Source organism: Capra hircus, chromosome 24 (genome assembly GCF_001704415.2).
Source record: "Capra hircus breed San Clemente chromosome 24, ASM170441v1, whole genome shotgun sequence".
In the NCBI taxonomy this organism is placed as follows: domain Eukaryota; kingdom Metazoa; phylum Chordata; class Mammalia; order Artiodactyla; family Bovidae; genus Capra; species Capra hircus.
Window position 1 is genome coordinate 29,173,265 of NC_030831.1, and position 14,498 is coordinate 29,187,762.

The following is a 14,498-nucleotide window of genomic DNA, read 5'->3' on the forward strand; positions in this document are numbered from 1 at the left end:
AGATACAGAAATGGAACTTCATCTTGTTTTCATATAGTAATATTCCTATCACATTTAGCCTGGCTGTTTTATGAAAAGCAAGAGGCATAGAGAATGAAAGATAGCTTTGTCAAAGCAAACCAACGGTATTTAAAAATCAAAGAGACTGTATTTAGTTTAGGGGGTGAAAGTTGCAAATCAGGCTATACTTTGGTTAAGTATATCTTGCGGTGGCCGGAAGCAACTATGCACAACCCAATGAAATGAAAGTGGACATGAATTCAAAGCTATAGAATCACAAGTTAGATACAGCATGAGAAATTGCTTCTTGACAGTGACGCTATTAAACACAACAGTGAGTTACTAGGGAAAACAATGGAAAACCTTCCTTTTCTGAAAGTCATTTAACTTGGCAAAATATATCTATGTCAGATGGTATATAGTAATTCTGCCTGAGGCCAGGGATAAATTATGCTGACTTCTCCAGGCCTCATGTAAGCTGGAGATGCTTTTATTTCTATTAGACTTCACAGCTTTCTTTCTGTCCAAAGTCATTTCCGTTGTCATCCTCCCAAGATGGACGACACCTTTAAGGGATTGAACTCCTAATCATTGAAATGCTTACTGCGATTTAGCTTTTTATTTTCCTTTCATCTCCAGGTTTTAAAAATTGCCAGTTCTTGGGGTTCTACAGACCTAAAGCTTCACCACGACACTCACCAGTCTTCAGTTTTTTAATCTCCATCTGATTTCTTTTACTTTTTATCTTTTCATTTTCTAAATATATTTTTAAAATTTATTTTCTCTAAGTATAGTTGTTTTACAGTGTGTTAATTTCTGCTGTACAACAAAGTAATTCAGTTATATATGTGTGTGTTTGTGTGTGTGTGTGTGTGTGTGTGTGTGTATATATATATATATATATATATAAAATGTGCCGTGTTGTGCTTAGTCGCTCAGTCATGTCCAACTCTTTGTGACCCCATGGACTAGAGCCTGCCAGGCTCCTCTGTCCATGGGGTTCTCTAGGCAAGAATACTGGAGTGGGTTGTTGTTTCCTCCTCCAGAGGATCTTCCCAACCCAGGGATCATACCCAGGTCTCCCCCATTGCAGGCAGATTCTTTACCAACTGAGCCACCAGAGAAGCCCATATATGTATCTATCTATCTATCTATTTTATATATATATATATATATAGTTTGGGATTCTCAGGTGACTCAGTGGGAAGAATCTGCCTGCCAATGCAGGAGCTGCTGGAGACACAGGTTCTATCCCTGGGTGGGGAAGATCCCCTGGAGGAGGAAATGGCAAACCATTACGGTATTCTTGCCTGGAAAATCCCACGGTGGGCTACAGTCCATAGGGCTGCAAAGAGTGATACACGCTGAGCAGCTGAGCACACACGCACACATGTATATGGCTCATTACTGGACAGTGAGTCTAGTACCTTGTGCTTTACAGTAGGGCCTCGTTGTTTATCAGTCTGACTTCTTGTTGCCTGACTTGGTGGTAACCATTCCTGGCATTTTCTTCTTTTCTCCAGCTTTTATATGTCCATCTCCTGCCCTTTTTGGTCAGGACTACTGATGAGTTACCCTCTGCTTCATTAGGTTTGAATAATTCGGGCTTTGCCTGTTATGGGCTATTTGACCCTTAGTGTCTTAACCTGAAACCTCAGCTCCCCCATCTGTAAAGGGAGGTAATAATATTACATCTGCTTCATGGGATGATTGGAAGGATTACATAACCCGAAGCATAGAGCCTTCAGCACAGTGTCCAGCGCATGTTAGCTCTCCTTTTCCCGTGGCCATCGCAGATCTAGCCTCAACATCCAGTGGGTGATCACATCACTTTGACTTCTCATAATTTTTCTCATGGCAATGAAAGAATTACACTTCCTGTTTTCCAAGCCAAGTAATACGTTCACTTGGGCTCTCAATTCTGAGTTCTTTCCTAAAAGAATGTTCTCTTGTCTTCTCTGGTCTTGGTCTTGCCTCCTCTGAAGGGTCTTTCCTAGAAACCCAACTGGTTCCTTCATAATCCTCGACCAGCTGTCTCCCCTCTGGTTGAAGGGCTCTCCAAGACCCACAGCCTGAAGTCAGAGCTCTTCAACGTGGTGCCCCAGACCCTCTAGCATGCTGGTCCCAAAGCCTTCCTTAGTCTGAGCTCCTAGAATTCTTTACTTCCTGCTAGGAAGCCAGTGATGGCCTCCGCCCATTCAACCACATGCCCGTCCTTGTACAGATCTGAGCTTCTCTGTTTTGTCTGTTGTTTCTTCTGCCTGAAGACTCCTTTGCCATCTTCCTCTAGAGCAGGCTAATACCCGCTCTCTGAGAGCCAGCCCTCAGCCCCTCCCTGGGATACCTACCCATAACGGCCTGTGTTCCTCCAGATATACAGACTGTGTTCCAGGGACATCTTATCTGCTTTCCAGCTCCTGATATTCAGTGAGGTCCCTGTGTTCATCTTCTTTTCACCCTGAACAGAAGCCTGGAAGAAAAGTTCAAGTTACTAGATTTTCTTCTTCGTGTCAACACCAGACTCCGAAGGGCAGCCATACGTGCCCTTCACTGCCACCCGTTCTTGGTCTCCTTGGAATCTGGCTTTCCACCTGCTCCCCCATCTCAGGACACACTCACGCCGTGCATTTATTGGGGAACCCTCACATAGTGCAGCAGTTAATGGTACAGACTCTGGAATCAGAGAGAGCTGGATTCAAGTCTTTTTTCTGCTATTTCCAGCTCATGTCAGTGGGTGCTTCCCTGTTCCGCTAAGCCTTGGTTTCCTACTCTGTAAAATGAGGATAAAAATAGTCCACTTGCCTTATCAGTTTATTTTGAGACACAACATAAAGTGTGGCTCATACTTAGTGCTCATTCTCAATACATGTCATTTTTTATCAAGGCCCACAGAACAATGCCAGCATACAGTAAGCATTCAAAAAATGTTTAGCCTACAAATTTATAAGGTAGATAGTACTGTCAGCCCTACCTCACAGATGAGGGAACTGGGGACTTTGCATTTAAGAATTTGAACAGGGTCACAAACCTGCACTTCCCTCCTAGGATCTCATGATATTATTACTTACTTGTCCATCCCCTAACCCAATGCATCCAAAAACAAACCTGTCATCTCCCTAAACCTGTGCTCCCTGAGGAATTTCCAACATGACCAGCGCCCCCTCCCCAGTTTCCCAAGATCACGATCTACTTCATTGTGCCCTGCTATCCGTCCACTGATTGATTTAATCAAGTTCTTCTCAGTTTACCCACCAAGTTCATCTTGCATTTATTCTTCCCTCTAGGCTTGGAGGACTGGTTGAGATGCACCTCTTCAAGACTGTTCCCATCATTTCTTCCTGCTTTTACTGTGGTTGCATTGCACATTTAGCCACATGATCCATTCATATTTGTTGCTTTCATTTGTCTCTTGCTCTTAATGGCAGCAAGGCTATCTCTGGTTTTGTATATTGTTTTATTCAGGTAAATGCTACATTGCCTGGCATCCAGTAGACATTGATTAAATGTGTGCCAAGTGGATGACGGAATATTCTCACCTCTTCATTCACTTAGAGCACTCTAGTTCAGTGCTGTAGCTTCAAAAGTATGTCGCACAAGTATAGTGATGTTAATTGATACATCTAGAGAAAGCCAGAGAGCCCCAAATCTTTTAGATGCTTACTCCATCAAGTAGAGACTGCCAGAGCACAAGCATTGTATCGGCTTTATTTTTAGTCATGTTTATGGTCAGTGGTGCTAGTTTTCTGTTTACAGTACTTTTATAATAAATCGTTTCTTAAAAGAGAGTTCCTGTCAAGATAAATAGTAAGTGACTCATGCTGTAGAAAGGTGAGGATATAACATAACTGAGAAGATGGCATATGAATCAGTTTCATAGTTTGGGAAACAATGAGCTAGCTTATGCTCCCAGTATATATTTTAATGAATAAATGATAGCTAACCATGTAAATAAGATGGTTTTTCCCAAACTTGAAATTATTTTTAGAGTAGCACACAAGGTCCAAGGCTTCTCATACATTCATCCAATCCAGCCACAAATTCAAAAGCATTTGTTCCAAGCATTAGGTTCTATACTAGGGGCATAAACGTCTGCAAAGCAGTGACCCTGAGGAGGGATTTGTGTACATGTATGTAGCTGGGGAAGACAGACAGACAGACAGACTAATAACAGCCTCTTAAAATGGAAACAGTGATAGAGGTATGTCCTGAGCTGGAAAAGAACTCTTCCTCAAGGACTTTCAGAAATCATCTCTGGGGTGACTTTAAGCTTCCTGCTTGCCAGACTCAGAAAAAGGGGAAAGGATGTTCTGGGCCAGGGTTTCTCAACCTTGGCGCTATTGACCTTTTGGACAGGATAAGCCTCTGTTGTGGGGGCCTGTTCTGTGCATGTAGGGTGTTTAGTAGCATCTATGGTCTCTGCACATTAGATATCAGTAGCATCGCCCAGCTGTTACAAGCAGAAATGTCTCAGGATATTGACAGATGTCCTTGGGGATGATGAGGATAGGGGGCAAAGTCACCCCAGTTGTAAAACAGTGGTTTAGGCTGAGGAAAACGCAAGTGCAGTTGCATGGAGATGTGACAGGCGTTTGGAGATTGGGTTGGCCAAACATTTGTGTGTGTCAGTGCCATCTTATGGTCAAACCCAAATGACCCTTGTGGCCAACCCAATACAGACAGCTCAAGATATGGGGTGAGCAAACGGAAAGTGAGAGCTTTGGTGGGAAAGGGGAGTCAGGGGCTGGAAGAACTGACCACAAGGAGAGGAGCTGAGATTTTATCCTTTCTAGAACAGAAAGCAAGGAAATGTTTTTAAGCAAAGTTCCCTTGATCAGACACAGGACTATGAGGGTGGGAAGTCAACTTCTTATGAAATCTAAATGTCAGTCATTCAGAACTAGAGGCCCAGTGACTAAATTAGGCAAGAGCTCTAAACAGTTTGGTAGTCTAAAACATAGACTGTCGTGTCTTCCTTACTAAATGTAAAATTGTTTTACCAATCAGGCAGTTAAATTCAGACTATGTTATTTAACAAGTTGTCATTTTTCTTTACTTGAAGAAACACTGTATTTTAGAAATAACAATGTTCTTTTGTAACTTAGAATTCTCAAGACTAGCTTGCAGCAATAGGAAACTTCAAGTATTAGCTGTTGATCCCAATATTTCAGCTCAGTGGAAAATTGGGCCTATTATACTTATATAATTCTAAAGATCTTTGTAAAATATTATATTAACAAAATCCATTATCTCCAGATAATGCCGATGTATGTTTTTTATCTTCTGTAAAAATATTTATATTTTTGATAATGTTCATCTGTTTCTGAAAATAACAGCCAACAAAAATGGCATTTCAAAGTCATAACAATTTCTTTTATTTTTCATGACTTTCAGCTGGGAGGTTGAACAGAATACCCTACAAAATTCTCTTGATAACCATGAGAGCATTAAGCTGAAATGACACTCTTGATTGGGAATGGAAATCATTGAGAAATATTTTAGTCTATGTAAGCATTATGGTGAGGGCTTATGGGTTAAGAAAAATTAAAATGGCTCAACCAACCCTATTCCTTTCTTTCTTTCTTCCATTCAAAAAAGTGGGGTATTTTTTTTTTTTAAGACAAATGAAAAGGAATGGAAATAAACAACTGCTAAGAGATTGGCACAGTGGTGGGCAGGCTAAAAATTGTATGTGTGAGGTTTGACTTTCACTCTTAGCCCTTCTTTGCCTTGCCCACAAACATCTAAAGCAAAAGCTATAATTTGTGTCTGTTCTCTCACAGCTCCCAAAATCCCTCAAGAGTGGTCATTCATAATGTGAGCTATACTTGGAATTAAGGGAAATGGTCTTTGCAGTGACCATTTATTTTTTTGTATGAAGAAGTGAGTTTAATTGTTCAGGATGTTTTAGCGTTTTTTAATGATCTCTATATTTTTTATCTATGCCAATTTCCATGGAGATTTCAAATGATCTTAGGTATTTGTTTGGTTTGGTTTAGTTTAGTTGCTAAGTCGTGTCCGACTCTTGTGATCCCACGGACTGTAGCCCGCCAGTTTCCTCTGTCCATGGGATTCTCCAGGCAAGAATACTGGAGTGGGTTGCCATTCCGTCCTCCAGTCTGTTTTGTTTAGGTTTTCCTAGTATAAAACTAAGTCAGCCAGTGCTGTAGACTGTCTCAGACACGCTCAAGATTTTTTCTATTAGGTGCATTACAACTGACCTTGGCTCCTCTTTAAAAAGTTCAATCTGGTATTTGAAAGCAGTGACACAAATTTGATATTAACCATCTATGTGAAAATATATCCATATTCATCATAGGTCTGTGGACTCAGTGAGTGTTGTACTCAAATAAAGGTCCACTGAGGGGGCAACTATTAAATACCTACTAGGTTCCAAGATGAAGAATATAAACAGAAACCCTTTGTTTTGGTCTTCACTTCATTTAACAATATCTCTCTCCTCTATAGTTGTAAATAGTGTGCTCTGAAGGAAATGAGAAGAAAATACTGCATCAAGTTTGCTATAATAGAAGGAACATATGTAAAGATATATAAAAGGAAAGCATATATACTTTATGAATTATATATGCTTTCTTCTCCCTCTCAAGTTTCTTGATTGTTTTTAGTAGCCTAAACTGGGTAGAAATTAACATCTGAGAAAGTAAATACAAACCACATGACTCAAATGCTTGATGACAGTGTTGTGAAGTTTGGAAGAAAAAGAAACACTGAAACCAGATGGAAATTTCGGCTTAGCAGCGAATTTCACACATCTGCCACAGGTTCCTTTCCGCCAGTCGAGGTGAAAACATCCAGTTAAATCTCTCTAGACAAGGACCAGACCTGTGCTTCACAAGTTAAAGTAAACTCCACTTGGGAAATTTCAAGTCCTGTTAATCAGAGTGAATAATGCCGTGCTTTTCTGGGTGTAATCAAGAGCCACTTACCTAACAACTGTGATGTCGTCTTGAGGAATTCGTTTCATTTAAGTTGTTCTCTTTATGTCTTTTTAGAAAGTGCAACAGTATACGTTAATCATTCAAGCTACAGACATGGAAGGCAATCCCACATATGGCCTTTCCAACACAGCCACGGCTGTCATCACGGTGACGGATGTCAACGACAATCCTCCGGAGTTCACTGCCATGACAGTAAGTACAGGCTGTCGCTCGCAGAGCGCGAGGCCTGTGGTTCATTACCGCGAAGTTTTGTCATGAATAATAGATGTGTTAGATAGAGCCGGAACTTACCTCACTGTAGAATGGCTACTGATTCCCATGTTTTCTGTCATTTACACCAGAGCTTTAAATGAGTCACCAAACTAATTTGCTTTTTGTCCTCTCCAAGTCCACTGATAAAGTTATTAAAATATCCTGCCTGGAAGAAATGCCCTAAATAGACGTTAGGCTGTTTTAACAAAATATTTATAAATATCTTAAGGTGCACAAACCATGTGACTGATTGATGCTACTTTGTCAGCAGATAATTATCTCTTGGCTAAAATGATTTCCTTCAGACAAGTCCGTCCTTCTGATGACCACTCGTGAATCATCCACATACCCACAGAATTTACTATTAATGAAATTAACTTTATATTTTAATTTTAATGAAACTATAACATAATTTGGAAAAAAATAATTTGAGGGCCGCACAGAGTTATAGTATTTTTAAAGTCAAACATAAATGCTGTGATTACCTGCATTACTAATCTCCTCGCTTAGTGTGGATAATAAAGATTTAATGGGGCAGTAAAATCCGGGCAGTGTGATCACCGAGACACGCCGTCCTTCAGGGGTGCCCGTCGCTGCTCTGAATCAGCTTTGTCTTTCCTTGCAGTTCTATGGTGAAGTCCCTGAAAACAGGGTGGATGTCATAGTCGCTAATCTAACAGTGACAGATAAGGATCAGCCTCACACGCCGGCCTGGAACGCCGTCTACAGAATCAGCGGTGGTGACCCCGCCGGCCGCTTTGCCATTCAGACTGACCCCAACAGCAACGACGGCTTAGTCACCGTAGTAAAAGTAAGTGCCGTGGTCTCTCTGCTGGCCACTCGGCCATGACCGTATGTGCCTCCCACCCCTTAGTTTCTTATTGACTCAGGACATTTTCTTTCAACCGTCTCTATGCTGTGCTTAGTCGCTCAGTCACGTCCGACTCTTTGCAGCCTGCTAGGCATCTCTGTCCATGGGGATTCTCTAGGCAAGAATACTGGAGTGGGTTGCCCTGCCCTTCTCCAGAGGATATTCCCAACCCACCGATCGAACCCAGGTCTCCCACATTGCAGGCAGATTCTTTACCATCTGAGCCACCGGGGAAGCCCCTCTCTAAATCAGAGTTAATGTATTTGGGGGAGTCACGTTTGTTATTTTTTACTTATGTTGATGCCAAGATCAACATAGTCTCACTCTCTCCCCGGAATATGATTGATTTTCAATCATCCAGGTGTTTTAACAGTGAAGATACAACAATCCTCAGCAGTGTTAACAGTCAGTGCAGTGAATGTGTTAGTGTTATGTTGTGGAATTTTATATGTGTGTGTATATATATATATATATACACACATGCACATATATGTAACATCTCTTTATTTTAGTTTGACTGGGTTGTGCTCTCTGGCATGTGGGATCTTAGTTCCCTGACTAGGTATTGAACTAGTGCCCCATGCATTGGGAGTCTTAACCTAACCACTGGAGCACTAGGCAAGTCCCACATCATAGAGTTTTGATGCCCGACTGATACCTGCATACTATTCTTATGTCTACAGGCTGCTTTTAGAGTATTGGCTCAGGGAACAAACCAGAAAATACCACCAATGTATAACTAGATGAGCGTAGGCGATGAGAGGGCCTACACTCTTAAAAGGTTTTGAATTTACTTTGCCGTTTTTAAATGCCATTTTTAAGAAATTGGTTCTTCTAATTTTTCATTGTCAAAAAGTAAAACAAAGCTGAGTTCTGGAAGTAAAAGGGATGTTACCTTCATGTGTAGCAAATAGACAGTGCTAATGGAAAACCTCTGTGAAGTGAGCATCTCTTTCTACCCACCCAGGCAAGAATTTGTTTCTTTGCCTCCCATTCCAATACTCTTGGGCTTCCCAGGTGGCCCTAGTGGTTAAGAATCTGCCTGCCGATAACAAAAGACGCAGGTTCAATCCCCAGGTTGGGAAGATCTCCTAGAGAAGGAAATTGCAACCCACTCCAGTATTCTTGCCTAGAAAATCCCATGGACAGAGGAACCTGGAGGGCTACAGTCCATGGGTCTCAAAGAGTCAGACATGCCTGAGTGACTAACAGTTTCACTTTTTTCCAAAGATCTTAGATAAGTAAACATTGTCAGCGATGTTTCATGAGTCTAGTACACTCACTCAAAAGAATTCTGTAGTATTTCCTGGCTTCTTTGCTGTCTTGTTTAAAATAATTCAGAAAGGGCAGTTGAACTGGGGATTTTAGAGGGAGAGTAAAAAACTTTTGAATCAGAGTTGAGGAGGTGGTCTAGGTGGAGAAACTAGTGTGGTCTGTGCTAATTTCATGACTTTTTCAGTAGCTTCTGCCCTTGGTCTTTCTTAGACTCCCCAGGATGGCAGGAGAGCTCTTTTCCTCATACTATTAATATTACTCACAGTAATGCTTATGGGTATCTTAACTGGAAGACTGTCAATGAAATTAAGAGGGAAAGTCCAGTCTGGTCACTTGACTCCTGGTACGCTTTCTATTGACAGTGAGATTCAGTGAAACTTTGAGAGCAAATGTTTACATTATCTGTGCATTGCCTTTATCTCAAGTGGTATGCTTAGATTTGGCATTTGTACAGACCAGTAAAATCCTCAAAATTACTTTGGAAAACAGCCATAGATTTAGTTTGCTAACTAAGGAAAAAATAAAAAGTCCTTCTACCTATGAACACTATTTTTTAATTGTATGTATGTGTGTACTCTAAAATGTGTACTTGAAATTATGAATGAACTTTTAAATAGGAAAAGTTTAGCTTTGTGGGAAAAAAAAATCACATTTTCTAATTTTTGTTTTGTCCACTTCATTGCAGACTGTTTAAAAGCTTTCCTGGGTGAAGAATGGTCTTTGTACCAATGTTTGAGAGTACAGTCTAGACCATCATGTTCTCACTTAAGCCCAAATTATTTAGTATTTTTTTTTAAATTTTTTGGTAAACAACGCTGCTCTTAAGAATATGTAAGTTCTTAGATGTAGCTAAATAAATGCAGTGTGCAATAGTAATAAGCATTATTTTGTGAACATAAGTCTTTGAAATGCACAAGGTACATAAACATCTTGTAGAAGTAGGTTACATTGTGATAAATATTTCAATCATTGGCCAAGCTAATGCATGTTTTCCAGAAATTTGAGAGGAACATATGGTATAGTGAATAAAAAATTAATGTTTTAGAAATGGAGTTACTAGAAGGATCAGCTTCAAAATGCAAATATTATTTCCTGCAAAAATATGGTTTCTCCTTTAAAAAAAATTTTTTTTTGGTTTTTCCAGCCAATCGACTTTGAAACAAATAGGATGTATGTCCTTACTGTCGCTGCAGAAAATCAAGTGCCATTAGCCAAGGGTATTCAGCATCCACCTCAGTCAACTGCAACTGTGTCTGTCACAGTTATCGATGTGAATGAAAATCCTTATTTTGCCCCAAATCCAAAGATCATTCGCCAAGAAGAAGGCCTTCACGCTGGTACCATGTTAACAACGTTCACTGCTCAGGACCCAGATCGATATATGCAGCAAAATATTAGGTATCAAATGCCATTTATGGTGTTTTTGCCATTTGCATTATGTTCTATGCTGTGCATAAAATTTTTTCCCCATTTGGGTGAGAAATTTTCATTAGCACCCATACTCTTTATTGTAAGATTATTTTAATTATTTGATGAAGTTTTTTCAGTGGATCAATGAGTATATTAGACAGGAGATATATAAATGGATCTATTCTTTTATCATTTAAAGAAACAGAAGTTAGCCTCTTTTTTCTGTCCTTGCTCCTTTTAAAACATCTTTAGTAATAATTTACCCTGTGCTTTTATGCCAACCATCACAAAAAGCTTCTCCCATGAGTAAATAGGAGAGTCTCAGAAAGCTTATAACATTTATCTCTTTTCCACACATCACGAAGAAAAGAAAACTCATGCCAGCACCAAGATATAAGAGCTAATTATTTTCATCCCTCACCTGTACAGTGGTTATAGGACTTATAAAATATATCTGTAAAGATTTCCAGCCTCAGCAAAATCTAATTTATCCTTCCTGATGAGGGTTGGCAGAGCATACCCCACATGACTATTATCCATCGCTGGTGATGGTAATTTTTAAAATTAGCTCATATTTTATTTAACTCCTTTCAGTACTGTTGATAACAGATAACTGTGTATCTTCTTCTTCATTTCTCTGTACACTGGAATCAAGACAGATGAATAGCTAGTGAACAGGTGTATTGAACTCATGTAACTTTTTACCTCTCCAAATGGGATATGTTTTCCAATTCATGTATTGGTTATCCAAGCTTGAAAAGCTCATCCCCACCCCAAGTAAAAAAGGAGGTAAGCAAATACAGAGAAATCTACTCAGACCACAGGATTCCCCTTGAAGGGTATAGTTCTGAGGTTTGGCCCAGGTGGGTGATCCTAGGATAAATGGGATTACGGGAGCCGGGAGAGGAGGGTGGTCACCTCCCTGTGACTGAATCCCCACCATGATAAGGTAGTAAATGTTTAAGGAGTGTTCTGTGATAGAAAATCAACTTCCATTATAATTTCTCTTAAGCCCTATACATTAGGGCTGCTGCTCACTTAGAAGATATATTAGAACTATTTTATATGGACCATTGCTCTCCTATGAACCAGATAAGAGCTCATAATGAGACCTGTCAAATCTGCCCTAGCCCCAACCCACAGTGCAGAAACTGAGTTCCTCATCTTTCCCCCTACCGCCTATGTAACATTGACCTCATGCCTGGCCAACACACAAACCATGTTGCCTCCCAAACCACTGCCACAGAAATGCTTGCATTACAGCTGTTTGTCCCAACCATCATCTACAGAAATACAAGTTAACACGCTGGTTGTGTCTGGGACTAAACCAGAAAAATCAGCTTCCTGTTTTAAATTTCATGTCAAAAGAAATAAACTTATTGCACTTTCATTTTGTAGATACACAAAATTATCCGATCCTGCAAACTGGCTAAAAATAGACTCTGTGAATGGTCAGATAACTACCATTGCTGTTTTGGACAGAGAATCACCGAATGTGAAAAACAATATATACAATGCTACTTTCCTTGCTTCTGACAATGGTACGTAATTAAATATAGTCACTTTATTTGTCCTGGATGTTGTTAAAGAGAGTAGAGCCTCATCACAAATGCATCATCAGGAAATGAGGTTTTCTAGGAAACCCAAATTTCATTCCTTCTAAGGCGCCAATGACCTTCCCTCCTCTGAGGCCCCAGCTTCTATTTTCCATTTCCTTTGGGCTTTCTGTATTTGCTGTCTTCTGCAATGAACGCCCCAGGGTCCTCACACCCTCCGTGGTCACCTCGTATTGTGATCACAGGGCTTTGTAATTGTTCTGCCCTTCTACACCTTGATGGCATAGCCGACACACTGTTTTTCGAGGTGGTCATTTTAGACTTCTTCTAATCAGCATGTTTGCTACCAGCAGTCTGTCTGTCTTTAGCATTTTTCCTCTAGTTCTCTAACTGTAGTCAGCCATGTCTAGGAAACTCTTAATTTCTTGCGTAAGTTAAAATAATTGAATATTTGAGCTTTAGAATGTTGGTTTTGAAAAACATAAACATATAGTTTAGCATCTTTTTTTTTTCTTTCTTGGTCTCTTCTGGATTCTGAATGGCCAAGGTTAATAAATAGCACTTTTTTCTTTAGATCTATAACATAAAAGTGACTTACGTTAAACTGGAGTTGGACTCGTTTTAGGTCTCAATATGATATGGTTTAAGAGCGAAGCTTTGAAATTCCACCTGACCTCCCCCTCCGCCCGGATCCAGACTCCATTTATACGATTTTTCTAACTGCAGGATTAGCAATGAGGTTTTAAATCTGTCCATTTCCTTTTTCTGTTGAATACGGATAATGGTAGCAGTATGTAGCTCATGTACAGAGGAAGATAACAAGGCTTGTATACATAAAACTTTTAAAACAGTGCCTGGCACAAACTATACACTCAAGTAATTATTTCTATGATGTGTAAATAGTTTTAAAACTAAATCACAGCCATCTTTTAAAACAGTTTTAATTTTGAACTGTGAATGTTAGCATCTAATAAAAATAGTAGGCTTTTGCTATTTGGTGGCCAAGATGTGCAGTTTGAAAAACATTGCCTGTCAACATTTTTGATAAGAACAGTTTCAAAGAACCATTCCTAATCCTGTATAAGATGATTCAATGAGATAATTATCTGTTATAAATCTACGAGGTGACAAGACCAAAGCAATATTTCTTATCCTTTCTAATGTGAGATCTACTGTTCACATATTTAGAGTTGAAACTTGGTGGGAAGCACTTCTGCCATTTCACATCAAAGCAGAGCATTTGTGTCTGTTTTACATTTTCTGTAAGTGGTAGCTTTCTCCACCCTGAAACTTACAGTAATATATCTTGTACCATTATGCTGAGATTTAAAGAGCTATAAAATTATATGTATATGTGTGAGTTGTGAGTTACAACCAGATTTTTCATTCACCAAGGTGGATTGTTTCCTAATTGAAAGGGTGTTTGATATGAGAGAAGTGAGCAGTTAAATCTGTGTAGCTGTGATGTTTTGCAAATACATTCGACGTTAAATCACAAGGCTGGATTTAGAGCCCCAGTTCTGCTTCTTAATGTCTGGACAAGCTATTATAATCTCTATGCCTTCATTTCATTATTGATCATTGTTTTTGCTGCTTACTATTCTGTGAAGTCGTTATGAGAGTCAAATAATATGAAATGTGATAATAAATATGAAAGTAATTCAAACTATAGGGAAACACAGTGGCCCTCGTGGTTAAACCACAGTATTAGAATATTGTAAACAGCCATGCTACCCCTCCATCTTAACCTCCCTGCTCTCAGAACCATCCATATTCCTTAGAGAGGTCCACAGAGATTTCTCCTTGTCCTGTCCTGAGGAGTGTATGTGTGCATCTTCCCAGTTTCATGACCTTGGGCAGGTCACTTAAGCCTCTGGGTCTCAGTATGCAGCCTTATTTAGAAAATTCCTGTATTTCTATTCCCTTAAGTGTATACAATATATATATTATATAGTTAAATATAATTATATTATATATTGTTTATTCAAATATTATGTTTACATATAATAACATTTCCATTATGTTTATATATTTGTTATATATTTATTCATAAATATTTATAACATAGTAGAGTCCAACTCAAAAGATGAGATAAGTGTAGAGCTAACATGTTATAGTGGGTGGATCTGGGGTCAGGCAGACCCATCTCCGCTAGCAGCCCCAACACTTCTAAGAGGA

At 39.5% G+C, this 14,498-nt stretch overlaps 1 protein-coding gene across 1 annotated transcript in view; it reads left to right on the forward strand.

The window, feature by feature from the left end:
• The window catches only part of CDH2 (cadherin 2), a 243,612-nt gene that overhangs the window by 190,001 nt on the left and 39,113 nt on the right, over window positions 1-14,498 (forward strand). The window contains exons 8-11 of the mRNA XM_018039719.1: window positions 7,011-7,148; window positions 7,834-8,019; window positions 10,499-10,752; window positions 12,163-12,305. Coding sequence (XP_017895208.1) covers window positions 7,011-7,148; window positions 7,834-8,019; window positions 10,499-10,752; window positions 12,163-12,305 — 721 coding nt within the window. The remainder of the gene's footprint in view (window positions 1-7,010; window positions 7,149-7,833; window positions 8,020-10,498; window positions 10,753-12,162; window positions 12,306-14,498) is intronic.